The sequence below is a fragment of the Vigna angularis genome, chromosome 1 (genome assembly GCF_016808095.1).
Source record: "Vigna angularis cultivar LongXiaoDou No.4 chromosome 1, ASM1680809v1, whole genome shotgun sequence".
Taxonomy (NCBI): Eukaryota; Viridiplantae; Streptophyta; class Magnoliopsida; order Fabales; family Fabaceae; genus Vigna; species Vigna angularis.
This window is the reverse complement of record NC_068970.1, coordinates 35,524,894-35,545,200: the sequence shown is the minus strand read 5'-3', so window position 1 is coordinate 35,545,200 and position 20,307 is coordinate 35,524,894. Positions and strand designations below refer to the sequence as shown.

Sequence of the window (20,307 nt, the reverse complement as noted above, 5' to 3'; positions counted from 1 at the left end):
CAGTTCTCGCTAAGCCAATCATCATGTGCTCAGCTACAAGGAATATTATTCACTTAGCGCATCATCGCATTCGCTCAGCGAATGGAGTCAGTTAAGACATCATAAGTTGACTTTTCGCTCAAAGCATGATAGTTGTGTGCTGAATGAAAAACTTTAGAGGAACTCCAAAAGGCTACTTAAAGATATTAAGACATCATTTCTGCAAGAGATTGCTTCAAATATGTATGTTTTAGATGAATAAGTAGAGCTGCCAATTTGACCCATGATCCCGGGGCTAGTCTTAACTCACTCTTGAAAAAGCTCCCTCTTAAGAAGCCCCTCAAATGGGGGCCAAAAAAAAGCCCCAACCCCCAAAAGCCATCTCTTAAGGAGGTTAGGGTCAGGGTCTAAGGTGGGTTTAGCCCACTAAAAGATTTTTGGAAACTAAATTTCAACATTCTCATAATAAAAGTACTAAATTTTATATTCATGAAATTGATTTCTTATTTCAAATTATTAAATAAAACTAATTAATTATAGTATAATAGAATATTTAATATTCAAAATAACTACTTTTTCAAATAATTAAAAACAATTGCAAACCACACACTTAATTTTATACAACTAAATAGTATTACAATTTTTTTTTGCTAAAATATTATAAAGATGTTTTATTTTGTTGTCAATTTTAATACAATTATGTCTTATATTGCAAAAACCAATTATTAAAAAATTATATATAATTAGTAATATCAAAATAACCCCAAAGAGAGATAATAACATGTTAAATTAATTTAATATTTGGACTGCTTTTACAGTTCTTAAAAAGAATCACTCTTTTGTTTCCTCGACTTCTAAAATATTACTCAATCGGTTTTAAATTATTTAAAATTAAAAATAATTAAAAAATTTATTATCTAAAATTTTTGGATCAAAAATAATATTAATATTTTGTGTAAATTGAACTTATGTTTTATTTTGTTTTTTTCTCTCTGATAATCTTTTCTCAAAATTGGTCCTGTGGATTTTTCTAACCCCAACCCATATGGGTTAGGACCAAACCATGTAAGAGACGCCAAATTGACGTGTCTACTTTTAACAAATGTTGACTTGTTCATAGCTCTTCATTTATACTGTATATATATATTAGTTTTGAAATATGCTGTAATTAATGTTTTATCGGAACGTTATATACTATAATTTTAATAGTTTTTATAACTAAATTTACAATTTAGTAACATCATAAAATTCTGTAGTGAGACTGAAAATAAACCCATCTTAATCTTATCTTTAACCCCCTTAAAAGGAGATTCTAGGAGTTAAAGACATTTTTTTTACCCCTACTTGGAAGACTTTCTAAAACAAGACTTTTATAAAAGTGAATTAGAATTGAGCCATAAGACATGGGTTAAATTGACACCTTTACTTTTCACTAAGAATCTTCAAAAATACCTCATTTGCATCTTTTTTTTTTTATGGAATCTTAAATAGGCGTCTTGGCGAGCAAACGTTACCATGCTAGGACTTTCGAATTTAGGATTGTATCTACCATATGATTTTAATATGATATTAACTATTGAAGAAGATTCCAATTATTAAATGAGTAACCGCGTCCTCTGTAGAAACATATAATTATAAAACCGATATGTTGATGGTACAGCGAAAACAGTTCAGAAATATAATGGTACAATATCATATTAAAAAAACTTCAACTTCACATTAGTAGTCATCACCCCTTGATATAACTTCTTTGCATGTTGGTCGGAGTAAGATTGTATGTTCAAATTGTGATACATAACTTCCTTTCACATCACACAGAGGAGGATACGGCTGCATAAAATAACAAAAGGTTACCACTTCACGAAAATAATTTCAAAGTTAGAATTAGGAAAACAACAACATACAAAATCAAAAGACATGTTGCATCAAAGATTAGACACGTGTTGGTGCCGAGTATATTATCATACATGTCCAACATTGTAATTGACAACACTTTTGTTAGACACAGTTCAGAGTTACCAAAATCTCCCTCAGACACGTATTACTTCTTATTGAAGCCATTAAAATATGCATTAAATTTTTAAAAAGTTGCAAAATATTTATATCTACAAAAGCATACCTGAACAATGCCAGCGTCACACAAATTCTTTAATGCCATTAAGTATTTAGTCTCCCCCAGGCGATCTAAATACCGTCTACAAAAGGCCAAAGTAGAGAAGTTCTTGTTAATATTTGCTAACAGTTGTTTTGCTCTAGGCAATCTCAGCGGGATATGACCAACATCAAAATTTTTCATGTAGTGGCTGCATTCCAGGTCTTCTCGTACATATCCTTTTCCTGAGCATAATATAACATACATAACATTTAAAGAACACTTACGTCCTGTATTGTTCGAAGAGAGTACAATAATCTAAAACCCAAAGAAACCACAATACCCGTTGATGCGAAGGTTTCAATAGCAAAAAATTCACCCTCTTCCATCTTTGTCTGCTCCCCGCCTTTCACAATGGGAACAGATTTTCCAGCATGGATTTGGTAGCGACCAATGCTATGCCCATTCAAATTCCGTATACTCTTCACTGCAATAACATTCCCATTACAATATATATCACTTTCTATACGATAACACAATACTGGTATTATTATATACTATAGAAATATGGAGACAAATATTATAAATTATATGATTGTGAGAAAAATCATCCTTTAGCCATTTTCAAAACTTGACCTACTAATAAATTAAGGCATCAATGAAAGTTAACAATATTGTTTCCAATATATATATATATATATATATATATATATATATATATATATATATATATATATATATATATATATATATATATATATATATATATGTATGTATATATTAGATTATTATGAATTATTTAAATTATCAACCAATATTAAATTATTCAACTAATATTGCTAAGACCATCTACCAAATATGATAGAAACTACATATCAAGCACTGGACAGTCTAGCACAGCAAAGAGTCTAGGAACCTTAAGACAATTTTATTGAGCCATTCTTCACAAATAATAATGAAATGTTAATACATAATGCTTCCATTTCTACAATGCGATGAGAAAGATATGATCCAAATAAAAAGACAATAAAATACATATTACTAAGACCATCTACCAAATATGATAGAAACTATATATCAAACACTGGACACTCTAGCACAGCAAAGAGTCTAGGAACCTTAAGACAATTTTATTGAGCCATTCTTCACAAATAATAATGAAATGTTAATATATAATGCTTCCATTTCTACAATGCGATGAGAAAGATATGATCCAAATAAAAGGACATTACAAGCATCATATACCTTGATACACCTTTCCGTTAATCTCAACCTCATAAGATTCCATGACCTCTTGTATAGCGGCACCAATGTCACAAAGGCGCACATCGATTCCAGCTTCCTAGATGGCAACCATAGCATTCAAAGGAACCAGTAAACCACAAGATTTAATTGGTGCATACCAAAACATCACAACACAGAGCAAACAATAAAATGAATGGTAGAGGGGATAAGGAAGAGAAGTTATTTTTCAGGTTAAGCTTATGAAGCTTTTCCATTAAAGAGTTCTATAGATAGAGAAACCGTGCAAATCACATTTGAGTATTCCTACTCTGATATTTTTTCTTATTGTATATATATATATATATATATATATATATATATATATATATATATATATATATTTATTGATATGAGTATGCCATATGAGAAGAAAAAAGTCTTTTGATTAAATTGATTCAGTGTAGATCAGTACAGGAAAACATATATACAGAGAGAACTCTACCCCTGGCATAATGATTACAATGATTTCTAGTATCTTACAATACTCATACATGAATAAATTATTAGCAATGCTTACAATCCCGTTCAAGATGATAGGACCAAACACTAAGGGAGTTAAAATTGAGATTGTGGTTAGGATCTTGAATGGTTCACCAAATCTTAAATCATGAGATTGTAACACGGATCATGGATTTCACTTTCTACAAACAAAATCAATCTCTTGATCAACATTTTGTATGAATGAGGATAAGGGATGTTGTCAGAGAGTGGAGAGTTTATGAGAGGAGAAGGAAGAGTTAATGTCCTAATTGTTTTAACAGTTAGGAGAGGCGAGAAGTTAGGAATTGTATAAATAGAGTTCGGTAATTTGTATAGAGGGGTTGTTGAATATTCTTTGGTAGAAACAGAATGTTTTGTCCTGTGGAGGGAGATTAGGCTCCCGTACTGTGAATGTACATATGTCTTGTTGAATTGAAATACAAAACTCATTCTTTTACAGTGTGAGTTCTTGTTTGTGAGTGTGTTAGTGAGTGTTTTAGATAGGTTTCATACCCAGAAATCAATTGGTTCAACCTGCCGAATCCAAATTGGGAGAGAAAGGCGAAATGGAGGGAAGAGTCGAAGGGCGATTGAACATAGTCAAAGGACAACTGGAGACCATGGAGATTGCAATGGATGGGTTGAAGGCGGAGACGGGATGCGCCAAGACTTACAAGAAGTCATGTGAATCCTGGGAGGATGAAATCGAAACCAGGAGGGAAACTCGGATGGCAGCCAAGCATCCATCAACGAGAACCGAAGGGGCAAGCGAGAGGAAGATGTTGGAGGGAGAGAAGTCGAACGCCATGATGGGCAACCCAATTGGAGAAAAAGGGTAGATTTCCCAGTCTTTAAGGGTCTCGACCCGTTGAAATGGATTAATCGGGCTGAGAAGTTCTTCGAGGTACAAGGTGTGGTGGAGGAAGAAAAGTTATCATCAGTATGGAAGGTAACGCCAACTATTGGTTCAAGTTCTGGAACGATAAAGCCAAGAATCGTTCTTGGGTAGGCCCGAAGGGAGCAATGATTGTTAGATTCAGAGGCAGGAATAAGGGTACCATCTTTGAAAGGTTGGCAGGGATTAAGCAGACTGGGACCGTGGAAGAGTACGTTCAAGATATCGATATCTTGGTGGGTCAGACAAAGGGAGTGTCGAAAGAGTAGCTATTGGGGTATTTTCTCGAAGGTCTGCAAAAACGCATCTGAAACCAAGTTCAACCACATGATCCGCAAGAATTGATGGCAACTATGAGGATCGCACAAGATGTTGAGGAGGCTCACAGTGGTGTGAAGGCTGGGAGCTGGAGTGTGACCAAGAATCAGCCCTCTTAGGGGCGTACAACAGGAACCGTGAATTCTTGTTTGAGTGTGTTAGTGAGTGTTTTAGATAGGTTTCATACCCAGAAACCCATCAGATGTAAACAGGCCCCTTCTAAATTTCTTAATTGTATATTTAATTGGATTTGGGTGAAAGACATAGCTAGTGCACATTACGTGAAGTACGTTACATGTGTCTTTATTGGGTTTTATTTTAACTACAACAAGGTGAATTTTAATTTCCTTAATTTTTAATTTGGTTTGGGTTTTATTTTAATTTAAACCTCTTCAATCCAATAAAGTGAATAGGTGATGCAGCAGAAAACACACATAATAGGGTTAATTTTTAATTGCATTAATTATTAATTAATTTTAAGTTTTATTGTAACTGAACCCCATTCACCAAAAGATTTGAACCTGTGCAGCAGAAAATACAAAAAAATGTTGATCCACACAATTTAACTACTTGACGATCATGTGTAAGATTTGAATTGAAAATACTACAAGCTCATAGGATTGAACGTTTTAGGATGTAAATATATATTCTAACTATACCGCCAAACAAATAAAGGTAGACCGACACTTTATTAAAGAAATATTAGATAGTGACCTAATCACAACTTCTTATGTCCCTTCTAAACTTCAGCGAGTAGATCTGTCCACAAAAGGTCTTCCACTGAATGATATCATGATCTCACATGCAAGCTGGAAATCATAAATATCTATTCACTTGCTTGAGAGGGAGTGTTGATTACAAGTGTGTTTTTGGAAGATTCTAGAGGTCTCCTTGTAATCATTAATATAGGATTAGAGTTCTATATATAGAGTGATGTCCTGTCTCATTAAATCAATTCAACAAAATTACTTCTCTTCTATAGTTAATCTCTACTTTGCGATCTTCTCTAAGCCCTCCTAATAAACCCAAAGGTTGGTATTAAATACCTTGGTATTAGAGCTTCTCACCAAGTCTTAGAGCTACAAGAGAGTGGTTCATGTGGTTATATTGACATAACTGTCTTGACAAGGGACTAGCCAAGTAGTTGATGCACAACAAGCTCAATAGGCACAAAGGCTACGAAGTGTTTGCCGAATACCAATTGCAAGACACGGAACATGAATTTCACTTGAAATATAAGATTCCAGTCAAATTTCTTTACAAGGGCTATGAGAAAAGTTTGAGTCACACGAATATGACTAGTTAATTTAATTATTTCTTTAGACAAATGGAGTACATTTATCAACATGATATTAACAGTGTTTGTTCTGAACAATTCGACATTATTAATTGACCATGTTAGATATAGATCTACACAACATAATACTGCTCGTTTGACAGGGTTAAGCATCTTTTCCAGAATGTACCTTAATACCCGTATTAGTTGCTTCCCGAGAGGCTTCAAGCAATGGATCAAACATAGGGTTGAATGCCACAGTAAAAGCACAATCAACTATATATCCTATAGAAAGAATCCATAAAAGGGTTCAACAGGAGTAAAATTAAAAAATACACTAGTTACTAGAGTTATCATAGCTATAGAAGAATTGATAAAAAAAAAATTCCCACGCATTACCATCAACATGGGTGCCAAAATCCAGTTTCATCACATCATCATACTGAAGTATAGTCTTGTCCCCTGAATTTGGGGTCCAGTGAGCAGCAACCCTGGGGGAGTAAGAGAGTTACATTTAAGAAAACAAAATGATGAAAAAACCACAAACAACTGTGAAACTGTGAACATCGTATTGGAACAACAGTTTTTCAACTATCTTTGGCACTTAATTGTAAGTCAGTTACACAACTAACTCTATATGCAGTTAATACAAGTCGCTATAACAAATATACTGATCCAACACATACTTCAGGGTCACGGTTGTCATTGTCAAATTGCAGATCGGCCTACCTGAAAAGTGGATAGCAGGATACTGCAATAACTCTCAACCGTTCAACTGATTTGATATCTAATAAGTTGTCTTAAAACTTCAAGGTACTTTCTTCTTATCATACTCTTAATTATATATTTTTTTACATAGGCAATTTTGTTCAATGGTGCATCAAATCATTTCTAAGACACGTATTTTATCACTTAATTCATTTTAATATTGTTATTTATTTTGATAATGTAGAATATTGTTTCAATGATTTGTTATATAGTTATTTTTGTTTTCAAACTTGTTCTCATAAGTGTAATTTTACTATCACAATTATATAAAAATGTTTCATTTATTATAATATAATAATTTGTTGTCATAAATCTTTTTCATGAGCATCAAACACAGATTGAAGTTCTAAAGATGAAAGATTTATGTTTAAATTCGAATTATTAATTTAATTTTTTTCTCTACGATTTTGATTAAGTGGTGTATTATAATCTTTATTAGTATAAAAAGATATTTCATTATAAAGAAATAAAAAGACATTTGAAATATTTTTAAACTTCATTCTTTGTTTTCTTTTTATAATTTTTTAAAAATAATTTTTAACTTTGTTTCATTTGTCCTTTCCTTTTCTTCATTTGTTTCGTTACCTATGTTAATTTTCATAAAAAATGAAAACCGCAGATCAAGATTTACAGGTACCAACTCAATAAGAAAACAGATATGGGCCCGGATCCGGGTATACATATTACCTACTGGAGATATGATGAGGCAAAATTTATACCCGTTGGGTATGAGAATGAATTTTTACTTTGGGAATATGGATGGGATAGTAAAACTCACGCCTGTCTCGTCCCATTACCATCCCTAGCTGCTATTCACTGCCTAGTACAGTGCAACCTTTGATTTGATCAGTGTAAAATGATATCAGATTACTCTTCTTGCTCAAATCTCTTATGGTCACAAATACCAGTGTCCCTCTTCTCATATCAATTATTGCATGTTCCCCTCCATTTAAAAGAATCTAACAAGTGTCAACAAGTTAGCTAAAGAAATTGTATATCTATTGAATTTCATGCCACTCGGTATGATTTCAAATCTTAGGTCATCAATCAAGTGTTGGTGCATAGGTATATAGGTCCTAATGGTCTTTATGTGTATCCACTCCTTCAACTTCAACCCAGATTGGTTCCCATGCATATTTACTTTCCAATTTAATAAAGAACAGCATAAGTAGTTGTACTAAATGTGTCATGCTAGGTTAGGCCATCCTAATAGTTACGGTCATAAGCGTGTTTTATACCAATTTAATTTTCTGCTTTCTAATAAAATGTATCAAATTTTTGTTGTACTAGTTGTATGAGAAAGTCGCAGAGACTTCTCTCCACTTTATCAGAATATATTTACTCTTCACCTTTATAATTAGCTTAATAGGACCCTCCATATTATCTTCACTGATAATTATCACCTTCGTAGATGCTTATTCTCACTTTACTTGGCTCTGCAACTTAAACATAATTTAGAAACATTGACTAGTTTTAAAAAAAATTTGACCATGGTTGAACTTCAATTTAACATTAAACTCAAAAAGTTACAAACTCACAAAGGAGGATTATTGAACACAAACAAAGACCCGATTTTCCAGTCATGATTATTAATCAACTTTTCTTATTGGTTCTTCCACCTTTCTTCACATTCCAGATCATCCAAGGCACGATTTTGCCATTTTTTTATTAGTAAGTGCCATTACTACATTTTATCAAGCACATTCATTTCGATTTAATTTTTCTTTAACAATAACTCATCCAGATTGACATTCCCACATCAATAAGGCACTTCACTCGATATTTAGTACAAAAAAGGAGAAACCACAGATACAGAGGAAAGTAGAAAACAAAAATATAAAGGGTTACCAGTTTAAAGAGCATCCTGTGGGGAATGCAATGCCAGCTTGAAGGCCATCCTCTGATATTAGCTTACGGACAGTGTTCTCCAATGTTTCACATATGTCGGTCATTAACATTCCAGGCTTTAAAATGCCTTTCATATATTTGCGAACCTACTTATAGATAAAAAGAGTATACTGAGTTACAGATATAAATAATACCACCATTAATGAAAAAATATAGAAAACCAGATGACACAACAGGGCAGAAAAACAAAAGGAAACCAAGACTTAATTCCCCTCATTAAATATAACGGAATACAAGTACAGAGGGAGCATGATTGAGCATTTGAATATTATTAATAGTATATTTTGGACATATATTCTAATCACTTGGTAACCTAGGTGATCTGTATTAAACCCACCTAATTTTCTCTAAAAGTTTTCCACAATTCTTCGAGAACTTAAAATAAGGGTCAGACCCACTTTAATTTTTCCCTCCACTTCCCATCTTCCTTTCCTTCTCTATACCATATTCAAACAACAAAAGGTGACAATCTTGACAAATTTTCTTTTACAAAACTAGCCATCAAAATAAAGGGTTAAAATCTGGAAAGTAAACCAAAATTACCACCTGACGATGAACTTTTGCTGCTCGACGAACTGAATTATATATTGGTTTCTGCAGGCGCTCCAGTTCTCTCTTCTCCTCTGATGTAGTTCTCCATAGGTTACTGGTAAAAAGATTCTAACATTACAAAGAAAATTTACATAGAATATTTAAAAAAGGATGAGAGTCAAACTGCTGTTAATGTCGGTGTGATTCACTCACATGTCACTTGCGACAATTAACTAAACTTCCGAAAGTAGGCTTCTTTCATTCATTTGGTTTATTTCAGATTTGAGGGGGAGTCTCAATAGATTTGATAAGGATTTATGGTTGAGCTAATGAAAATTATTGTTTTATAATATTCCAAGATTAAAAAAACAAAAAACTACTTTTAGCTCTTTTTTCAAATCCTACCAAAACACCATATATGGGACCATAATCTTGGTGTGAAATCCTATTTCCAGTCAAAGCAGTCAGAGGTGAAATGTAGTTTGGAAAAGCCATATAAAAAATCAGTATGGCAGTATGGCAGGTCACTGCGGCTACTGTGTTAAATACAATATCTGCATACTTTCAAAAAATGAAAACTTGTAAACCCAACCATAATTAGGGTTAGAGATGTTTTTGGCTAGTTCTATAATACCAAATTTTGGTAACTGTTGTTCTTATTTAAAAGTGAAATCTTTTTTTGTTTGTTACTAAACATTGATCTGTTAGGTCTGGACTTTTTACATGTCAAATGGAATGCTAGCAGAAATTTCTTCGGCCAAAAACTTCTGTTGAATAAAATGACACAAGATCTCTCTATGTTTTGTTCACTTATGAAGCACTAGGTTAGTAGCCATGTGACGAGCTGCCTGGTTATCACAATATAACTTCATCAGTTGAATATCACAAAATCTAAACTATTGAAAAAGTTGTTTAATCCATATCAATTTACACGTGACTGTGGCCATAACTCTAAACTTCCTTTCTCAGTACAAAAGTAACAGCCATATTCAACCATTTTCTCTGGATTTGGATCCATAGGATTGTCAATGACATGTGGTCAGTCATGCTTGTTTTCTCCAAAATTACTAGAGAACTTCCTTTGACTTGTTTCTATCGGTGAGTATTTCAAGCAATCAATATGCTTTGTTTGAAGGCCAATAAATAAATTCTGTTTCAACAGGAAAATTATGGTAGCATCATTCCTTGTAATGACTACATCCAAGGTTGTTAAACTCGTGAGAGTTCATGTAAACTCGTGAGAGTTCAGTAAACTCGAATCGTAAACTCATAAGAGTTTACTTTACATGAAAAAAATCTAAATTCATAAAAATCTTTTTCATAGAAATATTATTGTTAGTGTAAAACATAAATTAATATGTTAAAGTCTCTATGTCTAATCCTCTAATAATGATATCATTATCTCCATCATTTTCTCGAAACGTTGAAGATGTACTTGGATTAACTTCTACCTAGTTTGATGGGTTTCCAAACATAATAAGATAAACTTCTTCACTACAAACACAAAAAATAAAATGCCGAACAACTTAAAATATTGTCTCAGCAAGGGTTGTTCAACAGTGCAGTGTGTATCATTTTATTTTTCAAAAATAAAATGAATGGTGTGGTGCTATAAAATGAAACCCATTAATATTGTGCTGTAAAATGCTTTGGTAATAACACATGAAATCAATTTAAACATCACCAACGGTATAGGTGGCAGAGGGTTTACACTTACGCAACCCGTGAGTTCGAAGACGAGATTGACAGCTAGATCAACGGCAAATTGACGCAATGGCAAGATCAACGGCGATGGCAAGATTGACGGCGACGGCACGAACGAAGGCGAGATCAAACGACGACAAGGAAGGCGTGACGGAGGCCGAGATCAACGACAAACGACGGCACAACAAAGGCAAGATCATACGATGAGATTGACAGCGAGGGCGAGTTTTTAACGAGCCTATCACCAATTCTACCGATCCCACACCAAAAACGAGTTTGCTTACGAGTTAACTCAAAAATACCGAGTGAACTCGTAAACTCAACCAAGTTAATGAGTTAACTCGTGAGTTCGATAACCATGACTACATCATTAACATAAACAACTAAGTAAACATATTTTCCACGAGATTGTGAAATTAGAAAACCAAGTAGTTGGATATTGTTTAAACCTAGAGAGATTAACAAAGTTTGAAAATGAGAATAGACTCTGCCTAAGCAACAAATCTAAGAGGTTGTTTCATGTAGATTTCTCACCAAAATCACCAAGAAGAAAGACATTTTAATGTCTAGCAGATGGAAGGGCCAATGGTTAATAGCAATCATAACAAGAACTTCCTTTGACTTGTTTCTATCGGTAAGTATTTCAAGCAATCAAAATGCTTGGTTTGAAATCCAATAAATAAATGTTGTTTCAACAGGAAAATTATGGTAGCATCATTCCTTGTAATGACTTCATCATTAACATAAACAACTAAGTAAACATATTTTCCACAAGATTGTGAAATTAGAAAACCAAGTTGTTGGAGATTGTTTAAACCCGAAGAGATTAAGAAAGTTTGCAAACGAGAATAGACTCTGCCTAACCAACAAATCCAAGAGGTTGTTTCATGTAGATTTCTCACCAAATCACCAAGAAGAAAGACATTTTAATGTCTAGCTAATGGAAGGACCAATGGTTAATAGCAATCATAACAAGAAAAAGACAAATTATAGTGATTTTTACAACCGGAGAAAAAGCATCACCATAATCAAGACCATATATTTAGGTATCCCCACAATCAACCTTACCATTTTGCCCAACTTTGATATAAAGTTCCATTTGGGAAAACAAAAAGACAAAATGAGGTACTTTAGATTCAAATGAGGAGGAAGGTATTCTATTAATAAGAAAACATGCAATGATAATAGCATTTTTGTAGGGAGGACAACTAGGACTAAAATGCATTTAATGATAATATGTACGTAGGTATATGAAAAAAGGATGAAAGATGGAAGTTGCTTTTAGTGACTAATTTTCATTCAACATTGAAGGACCAAATTGAAAAAACATACACTTCCAAGGACAGGAAAGATCATTCAGCCCTTTTTTTAACTTCCATAGATTTAGATGACCCAAGCAATCATGAAGCAACTTCGTAGGCAATGATGCAAAACAAGACAAACATTTGTTTCAATGATAGAGTCCTAGACATTCATGTCTTGTGCCAATCAATCAACTCATAACAAGTTCCTCTATAATAAAATAATGCTCATAGCGATGACATTGAACAATTCAATGATTTGGTTAGTTGACTAAGGAAGATTAATTGAAAGGACAAATAGGGACAAAATGAACAAACTTCAACTTTAAGGAAGGAGAAAGACAAATTGAACAAATTCACCTGAAAGCAACTTTAGAGCCATTTGCAAAAGGCAACCAAATGAAGAAATTTTGGAGAAGATAATGAGGTGAATAAAGAAAAATAATAGAGAAGTAATCAAAAGCACCAAAATCAATTATATGTGGACCTTGACAATCAATAGATTGAGAAAAGTGGGTTGTTCCAAAGATGGTTAGGCTTTGCAATTGGATTTCAGTAATAGGTACACATCTTCAAAAAGCTTGTGCTCAAATTTGCTTACATGCCATGGATACATTGGCTAACCATGCAAGGAATAACACATTTCTTGAGTGTGTCCCATCACCTTACAATAAGAACACCAAGTTCAACCACTTCTCTCACCACATCCACCTCGACTTCCATGTCATCCTCTTCCATGACTTGACACCATGGAAGAGAGATCAACTTGATTGTGTCCCATCACCTTACAACAAGAACAATGAGTTCAACCACTTCTCTTACCACGTCCACCTCAACTTCCATGTCCTCCTCTTCCATGACTTGACACCATGGAAGAGAAACCAACAGATTCGACCAAATTTTCATTCCTTTTAAGAGTAGCAACACAAAGTTGAGTAATTAAGGAAATGTATCTTCTTTATTCCTTCCAATGAGTCAGTATCAAGGAACATATTCAACTCTTCCACAGCTGTGTGGGCTTGGGCAACAAAGGATATCATGTCAAGGTCAATTGTTTTAGAGATGCCAACTTATATATACATGCAAATCTATATACTAACACTAACTCTATGTTACCAAGTACACGACTGGTTCAGCCTAGCTTTAGAAAGATAGAGCGGCACAAGATGCTATTGGCTCTTGCTACTAAAATAAATATATCCAACAAAAGTTCTGCTCAAGCTGCTATAGTGTTGTGCATTCCTGTTTTGTTAATTTCAAGACTTTGGGAGGAGTATAGGTAGTCAACAAAATAAGCATCTACATAATACCATGTTAAAATGTTGTCAATTTTTATATTGCAAAACTTAGATACTTTCTGTTTAAAATGTGGTTAATTAACAACAAAAGAAAAACTTTAGCCAGACAATATTCTTCCTCTGTTTTTTTTTCCTTTTCAAAGTAGCAACACGTCAAACAAAAAAGAAAAAACAATGGTAACAGAGTTCATTTTACTCATAAATTCAAATCAATTTTCCAAGCAAAAATGTCAGATATTGCTGAAATTTATTCATCATCAACTTACTCATCTTTGTATTGCTGAATTTCACCTTCAGGGAAATCTCCAGATGGAAATAGGTCAATAACAGAAATTGATGGTGGATCAGTTTGTTCTAAGAGTTCTTTCTTTTTCCTGATCATCCAAAACAAATCAGAAATTCAGAAAAATTTCACCATCATGAGAACAAAGCATTAATGACAGAATTCAAGTCCTCACTTGCTTCTAGTTTTCTTCTTTTTCTTCTTTGAAACTTCTGTCAAAAGAGAAAATGATTCAACATTAACAACAACACCATAAAATATATCAGATATAATATAATCCAAAAGTAAAGCATCACCAAGTCGGTTTATGTTCCTCACTGATATGATTAAGTTGGATGATATGGAACCTATGTTTTCATGTGTTGTTGATCATGAAATCATGATCTTTCAAGGTGACATATTGTTTCTGTTGTAACAATATGTGTGACAGCATCAAATTCAATCAAGTTAATTCGCTTGAAAACTCATTTGTGGAAATCAAGTCGCTCATGAGTTTAAAGACAAGTGTATACAAGAATGGTATTCACATCGCTTTAATAGTATATGTAGTTTACATTTCATTTAGGTATTTGTTTTTCAAATTCTTTCAATCAAATTCTGAGTATAAGCTGTTTGAATAAAAAAAAAAGTTAGTTTACACATGTTTGTGAGCTTTCTTGAGGCGTATTTTTTTTTTATGACACAATATTTTAGTTGGACCACGAAAAATAAGTTACAGAAGCATTAAAATAACTGTATTTTACATTTTCTGTGTTGTACAAGTGTACGTCACAATAACAATGCAACCATTAAAAAACAAATCCTCTAATTGTAATTTGAGAAAAAATGGTATATTTAATAAAAGGAATTACAACCGATTAGAATATATGTGAAATAAATCCTGCTGTATGAGACAAATGTATTCATTTCTTACATGCAAAATAATTTTTTTAATGTTGAACTTTAAAAGATTTGGCATAAATAAACTGAGTTACTGAGAAAATAAATGAAATATGGATTCATATCTTACAACACTCAGACTATAAACATGTAATGGGGCAATTAAATAATTTAAATTAGGTGATTCATTTTGCATAATTACTACCTTTACTGTCATCTCCTTCTTTTGGAGACAATGGAGGAAGGTCACCAACTCTTTCTACAAGACTTTGAAGCTCTGAGGCTCCATTTTCTTCTTGCAAGTTGTTCAATTGAGAATTTTCCTCCGCCATGAAAGAAAAGCTGCATGCTCAATAAAATTAAAATGGTCAATTCTACAAAACAACCAAACTTCAATAACAGAAAGAGTGGTCCATCCTGTCCAGTAAGTTCAATGTCAAAATCTAGCTTAGGATATATCAAAAGTCAACAATTCATACCTCCAAGGTACAACAAAGAGATATAAGTTACAAAGTATGGAAAGAAATGACTATATTGAATACAAGAAACCATTATAAAATTTATTGAACTCTACCAAAGGGAAGCCACAGATGAAATTCCACTAAAGAAATGTCCATGCTAGTGATATATTTAAATTAGAATAAATAAATTTAACCAGCCATGTATAGTAAATCAAATGAAACAGCAAATGATTAGGGGTGGACAAACTGTACTATTTGCACTGCACTATAAGTCTATTACAATTAACTATAAAATAGTTTTAAAAAACTGAACTGAACTAAAAAATAGTTCAAAAAAACTGAACTAAACTATTTTTTAGTTCAGTTAACTACAGGGCAAACTGATTTTCTTTTTGTTTTTTTTTTTCTAACAGAGAACTCCACACCAGCAACTCCCTCCAAGACGACCTGCATGCACATCTGGTTGAGATAATTTCGTGAATAACTCTAATATGTAATGCTCCAACTGTAGTAACTTTTTGCAGCTTTTGCATCATGAATGTGTAATAAATAATTTTAAGTCCTTTGAAATGCAGGGAGGATAGATTTAATAAGTGGAACAAGGATTGCTCAGTCAATTTCAGTGTTGCAAAAACTAATGATGTTCCTTATCTATGTATATTACAATTTACTTCATGTTTTCTATTAATTAGCAGTTCAATAAAAATTTCATTTCGATTCCCTTTTGTTTCTTCCTTTCGATCTGTTGAGTGCAGTAGGAATTGCAGATAGAACAGGATCAAATCTCAACATAACATGACAATGGCAGAAAATTGTTTACTTAATTATCCATCAATAACACTAAGCTTAAATAAATCCTTAAACTTAATTACCTTTGTCCTTAAATCATACTTTAATTACAATCTTAACCTTTTAATGTAAGTCTAATACGTTTTATAATATAACTATACAAATTATTACAAACACAAGACCAAATCCATCTACTTTAACCTAAAATTAAGAATCCAACACAAGAATAAAAATTAGAAGATCAAACACTAATCTCTAGCAAATCTCATTTTGACCTGTTCATTCTTTTCTGCAATCTATCAATCAAAATTTTCCATGAAAATCCATTCTAGAAGTATTTGGTGTGAGGGTTTCTACCGTTTCTGACATTCACGTCACTACATTAATTAAGAATTCAATCAAACAAAAGGAAAATTTATCTAAATGATGATGATGATGATATAGGGTCTGAAAAAAAAATTCAATGGTCATCTTTGCCATAAGTTATAAGCTGTGTTGAATTGATTGAGATATCAACAATTGTTCAAAATATATATTATCAACAATTGTTGAGAAAGAATAGAGGGAAATATGATTGAATTTCGCTCTGCATTGTTAAAGAAGCAAATTCATAAATGTCTGTGTTCTGATGTTAACTATGACAAAAGTTCTACATGCATCAGATCCTAATTAAGAAACATATAAATTTGAAGGAGCATTCAACAAGCATAATTTAACTTTTAAAAAAAATTACCAAGCACAATTATATTAATAATGTAGCAACTACATAACCAACTGGAATTCTAAAGATTGATATTCATCTTTAGCAACTGTGTAACCAACAGACACATTAAAGACTTGACTCAACTACAACTGTTTTTACATTCATAACGACCATCATCACACGTACAGGAACGATAAATTAAATTTTACTTTTGATAAGTTCAGTTTTCATATAAATGACCAAAAAAAAACAAATCTTCAACAATAAGCAAATAAATTTCATTGTCATTGTCTAAGTAGACAATATAATAATAAATGAAGAACAAAACAAGCACAATGATGCAAAAAACCTAGTGACTATTTACTGAAGCTAAGCCTCTCTATTAGAGAGAACTCACTGCCGATGGAGTTCTGTGTCTTACACCCAGCCACTAGGGGATTTGCACTACCTCTCAGTATGGACAAGTAAGCAAGAGGCCTACACTAGGGGATTTCATGCCTTCCTTCACTTTTGTAACTTTTCTGTTATAACGGATTTTTAATTCACCATATAGAGAAAACTTTTATCTCAGAAAAGAAAGACTGATACAATTAATCTGATATACCATATAGAGAAAACTTTTATCTCAAAAAAGAAAGACTGATACAATTAATCTGATACAGGACTTTTGTTAAGAAGGATTTTTGTATCACCATATAGACTGATACAGGACTGATACAATTAATCTGGTGGCTAATCACCAATGTTGTCCTTTCCTTTCGGTATCAAAAGTTTATGAGTTGAGATGAAAAGGGTTCAACATATATTAAAATTCAAACATATTGTATGTCTGAGTCAACTGCGTTTTAAATATGATCTAGCTTGTTCCAACTGAAGAAAAAAAAACATGGGAGTTACGTGGAGTGTTCTTCTACAGTATCACCATTATTTGAGCAGAGAGAATGTTTAAAATATGAACAAAGCATGAAGTTGAAGAAAGAGTATAAAGGCAAGTGTTGGAACAAAAGATATAGAGCAAAAGACTATAACAACATCATTGAAACCATATTGAACTGCAGGCATAAAGTCAAAATCAGCATTATCAAAATTGGAAGCAAAAATAACATTCAAATCATCAAAAACAACATCATTAAAAGAAGAAGCTGTTAGGATATTTATCCTATTTTATCATGATTATATTGTGTCAAGGGTTATCCTATTTATCATGATTATATTGTGTTTAGGATTTCCCTATTTATCATGATTATATTGTGTCTAGGATTACCCTATTTATCATATATTTGTGTATTAATTTATTCTTATAAATTTATTCTTATAAATTTATTCTTATAAATAGAAGATTGTGAGAGGGATCAATTAAGCCTCAAGAATTATTTCTTTTCAATCTTAAGTGAAGCATCAGCTAAAATATTAGAATCATGAACAATAATAGCTGGCATGCTATCCTGTTTTTCACTCCAATCTGCAGTTCGAGAGGATTCTTCTGCTTGCCTCAACCAAACTTCTTAGGAACACGATTATAATGAAGGAATCGTTATGTGATGACTGAGATGATTTGGTAGCAAACAACCACATGTAATATCAAAAAAGGGTCTCACATAACTAGTTGAAAATTGAAAGAACTCAACTATTTTCCTTAGGGTTAAGAGACACAATCCATAAAGTAAGAAGTACCAACATTATATTGCACCATAAACACCTTAAATTCATCAATCAAGCAGAAAAATAAGCACAAAAAATGAAAAGAGACAATAAAAATGGCGAAAAGAAGAAACCCCAGAACATTAAAATTTCATAAATCATAGGTTTAAGGAAAATACAGAGTAAGGCGGCAGCACATAGAGGCAGAGACAGCACAGACAGGTAGAGACAACACGGAGAGGCAGAGGCAAAGAGTGACAAGCTGGAACACAATAATCAAATCACTACTTACCTCGACGGTCGGTATGGCAGTGAACAAGACAGGCCCCTCGACAGTCGATACAGCAACAACGACAAGGGTCAGAGCAGGGTCACCGTTGGAACTCTCCTTTGTCGACAGAGTCACGGTGGCAGCGGTCGCGCGTGGGCTAGGGCAGAGTCACCGTTGGAACTCTCCTTCAACGACGGGCCTTCAACGGCGACGAGCGTGCGAACCTTCCACGGGAGCCTTCAACCACATAAATACTGAAAAAAAGAATGTAATGAGATAGGAGAAATTTTTGATCTGTATTAAAAATAAAATAAGTTCAATATATTTAAACTGAATTGTTAAACAGTTAATTAGGTTCTAATAAAAATAGTTTAAGTTTTTTTTAAGTATAAAAGAGTACAGATAACTATAGTTTATAATTTTTAAGTAAACTGTGCCCAGTCCTACAAATGATCAAATAAACCTTCAAGTTTACGACTTTCATCTAACCTAAACGTTGAACAAGAAGGTACAAATACATCAGAGGAAATTCCAAATTTCTCCGGAAATAACCATAACTATGACCACAATGACTATGATCAACGAATTACACACAGAAATTGAAGCATGTAAAACTAAGTGCATGCTAACTACCTCCAGCAACACCCATAAGTATGACCACTACGACTACTACCAACGAAATTTTAAAGAGAGTGGAACATGTAAAATGTAAAATTAAGCACGCAAACATCCCAAGCAGAAGTAGATTCAAAATTGCAGAGTGGTTGATCAATGCTCGATTTCGTGAGACAAATAGTAGAAATAGTAGAAAGCATACACAAGGGTAATATCGATAAAAATAATTGAGACAAAATATTACCTAAGCTGGTCAACTTTGGCACAGTAGCTTTGCTGCTTTCTGATAAGTAACGAAATCGGAGAAATTAAGCCAATAACGAACACAAAAGTAGATGCCGAAATGAATCCCTACATTAGGTGAGTTGACTTTAGTTTCTCACACCAAACGACTATGGTGGCTGCCGTTTTGTGGTTTAAAATTTTTTTCCTACATTACGGGTTTTAATTTAAGATTTTAATTAGGAATTAATAATTATTTTTAATTATTTAATGACTATACAACCTGCTTTTCAATTTTGTAGTTGAAAATTGAAATTAGAGATCAATTTAAAGTATATCGAGAATGGATCACTTTAAAGTATGTCGAGAGTGGTTGATCAATGCTCGATTTCATGAGACAAATAGTAGAAAGCATACACAAGGGTAATATCGATAAAAATAATTGAGACAAAATATTACCTAAGCTGGTCAACTTTGGCACAGTAGCTTTGCTGCTTTCTGATAAGTAACGAAATCGGAGAAATTAAGCCAATAGCGAACACAAAAGTAGATGCCGAAGTGAATCCCTACATTAGGTGAGTTTACTTTAGTTTCTCACACCAAACGACT

The 20,307-nt window shown here is 33.0% G+C and overlaps 1 protein-coding gene across 6 annotated transcripts; it reads right to left on the bottom strand.

Annotated features, from left to right (window-relative positions):
- Positions 1-1,571: 1,571 nt before the first annotated feature.
- LOC108321951 (methionine aminopeptidase 2B) lies at positions 1,572-19,830 on the bottom strand. 6 transcript variants are annotated; one of them, XM_052880958.1, is made up of 12 exons: positions 19,721-19,830; positions 15,202-15,370; positions 14,293-14,329; positions 14,101-14,208; positions 9,547-9,646; positions 8,941-9,086; positions 6,724-6,815; positions 6,515-6,609; positions 3,317-3,413; positions 2,415-2,558; positions 2,099-2,316; positions 1,572-1,809 (listed from the first exon to the last, which is right to left on the bottom strand). In XM_052880958.1, exons 2-12 carry the CDS (start codon positions 15,326-15,328, stop codon positions 1,699-1,701), a joined length of 1,275 nt encoding a protein of 424 aa, XP_052736918.1. In that variant the 5' UTR covers positions 15,329-15,370; positions 19,721-19,830; the 3' UTR covers positions 1,572-1,698. The 6 variants fall into 6 exon arrangements, with proteins under 6 accessions (XP_052736918.1, XP_052736924.1, XP_052736926.1 ...); XM_052880964.1 differs by having other exon boundaries at positions 15,202-15,338; positions 19,721-19,817; XM_052880966.1 differs by lacking the exon at positions 19,721-19,830 and adding an exon at positions 18,883-19,115 and having other exon boundaries at positions 6,515-6,546; positions 15,202-15,338.
- Between the last annotated feature and the right edge of the window lie 477 nt (positions 19,831-20,307).

Excerpts from the sequence above, each read along its gene's own strand:
- LOC108321951 (XM_052880958.1), bottom strand. The coding sequence starts at position 15,328 with ATGGCGGAGGAAAATTCTCAATTGAACAACTTGCAAGAAGAAAATGGA. Across the intron at positions 6,816-8,940 it reads ACAGGATGCTCTTTAAACTG|GGTTGCTGCTCACTGGACCC; the intron begins GTAACCCTTTAT and ends TTACTCCCCCAG. Across the intron at positions 3,414-6,514 it reads CAACTAATACGGGTATTAAG|GAAGCTGGAATCGATGTGCG; the intron begins GTACATTCTGGA and ends GTTGCCATCTAG.